Raw genomic sequence first — 1,546 nt, forward strand, 5'->3', positions numbered from 1 at the left:
GGCGGAAGCTGTGTGGGACTGTATGCACTGAACGCTCAAAGGACAAGCGTCGTCCACTTCTACTGACATCCAGCCGCTAAAAACTACAGAAACACACGGACCACACACACATACTCACACACAGACAAACACACACACACACACACACACACACACACACTCACACACTAGTGTATGTTTCAGGAGCATTAAGAGTCAAAACAGTTCAGATTTATTGTTTTGGCCATCAACAGTTATCAAACATAATAATTATCATTAAATGGCACTAAATTTATCGCCCCTATTAACGCAAGATTTTTCTTGTTTATTTGCTTTTTTTTTTTTTTTGCTTTAGCATTCATGAAATCAATATTTCAGATTTTAAACAGTAATCTTTTGTTTGCTAAATAGTTTGTTGGAAATGTGTGATAAAGAAATATCTTATTTGCTCAATTTACACACAAATGACTAGCCTATTATTTTGGTAATCACAACAATAATCATCACATATTGATATGGGTTAAAATGTCTATATTGGTGCTCAAAGACACACCACTCCACACACACGGATACATATAAAGATATATTTTCTCCTGTATATGCGATGCTGGATACCGATGAACCAATAATGAAATATAGACCAATATTACCATCACATTTCGTCAAAATCAAAAACTAACCAAATATCGAACTAAATATAAAAATCTAAAATAACATTTGTATGCTAAAAGTAAATGTATGCATCACAACAGTATGTAGAATATAAAAATTGGATGACTCTTATTTTCCGCTATAGATAAAAGTCTCCTGTTTGAACAAGGAATAATAATAATAATAATAATAGATGAGCACTGTCGTAAACTTGGTGTAGGATTTACTTTGAAGCTGTTTTCACTCAGAAATTGCTAGTAAATTTCACAAATGGCAACACACTGAATTAAAATTGAAATTTTAAAGTAGAAAAACTGAAAGAGCCTGTCTGTCCCTCGTTAGGAAATAAACTCCTCTACTCACGGACTGAAGCCGCGCGCTCCTCCAGAAAACACTCCACGATCAGACGAGCCAGGAGAGCCGGAGACAGGTCCACCTGACAGAGACACACAGAGACCTGCATTCACTGATCATCAATACTGTGTGTAATCGATTGATCCGATGCAGCACACATCCAGTACACACTTGGGGCTCGATTACTCCTCAGACGTCTTCATCCGCATCCAACAACACCATCATTTTAAATGAATGGAATGAGTTTATATTCAATTCACTCACTTTAATCATTTCAGTCACTTTAAAAAGCACATCAGTTTTATGTGTCGCATATTTTAACATCATTCCACAGCATAACAGCTGACAAAAATCAAATTTGAAATATTATTTAATAACGCTTCCTCCAGTGAAAAAGTGCATCTGCTGTTATCTCTCACATCAAAATCCAGTCACAGATTAGTTTAGAGCTGTTTAAACGCTGCTTGATCTGTGCAGATTTCTCTCCTGATTCACACCAGAACACTTTTTCACTGGAGGAAGAGTTATTATGGATTATGAACTCAATGTATTTTAGTTAAAA

General features: G+C 35.7%; 1 protein-coding gene across 1 annotated transcript in view; it reads right to left on the reverse strand.

The window, feature by feature from the left end:
* LOC107724250 (CDAN1 interacting nuclease 1) overlaps positions 1-1,546 on the reverse strand; it is an 80,304-nt gene that overhangs the window by 45,704 nt on the left and 33,054 nt on the right. Inside the window, 1 exon segment of the mRNA XM_016533085.1 lies at positions 994-1,066. Coding sequence (XP_016388571.1) covers positions 994-1,066 — 73 coding nt within the window.

Source organism: Sinocyclocheilus rhinocerous, unplaced genomic scaffold, assembly GCF_001515625.1.
Source record: "Sinocyclocheilus rhinocerous isolate Xijiao unplaced genomic scaffold, SAMN03320098_v1.1 scaffold365, whole genome shotgun sequence".
Classification (NCBI taxonomy): domain Eukaryota; kingdom Metazoa; phylum Chordata; class Actinopteri; order Cypriniformes; family Cyprinidae; genus Sinocyclocheilus; species Sinocyclocheilus rhinocerous.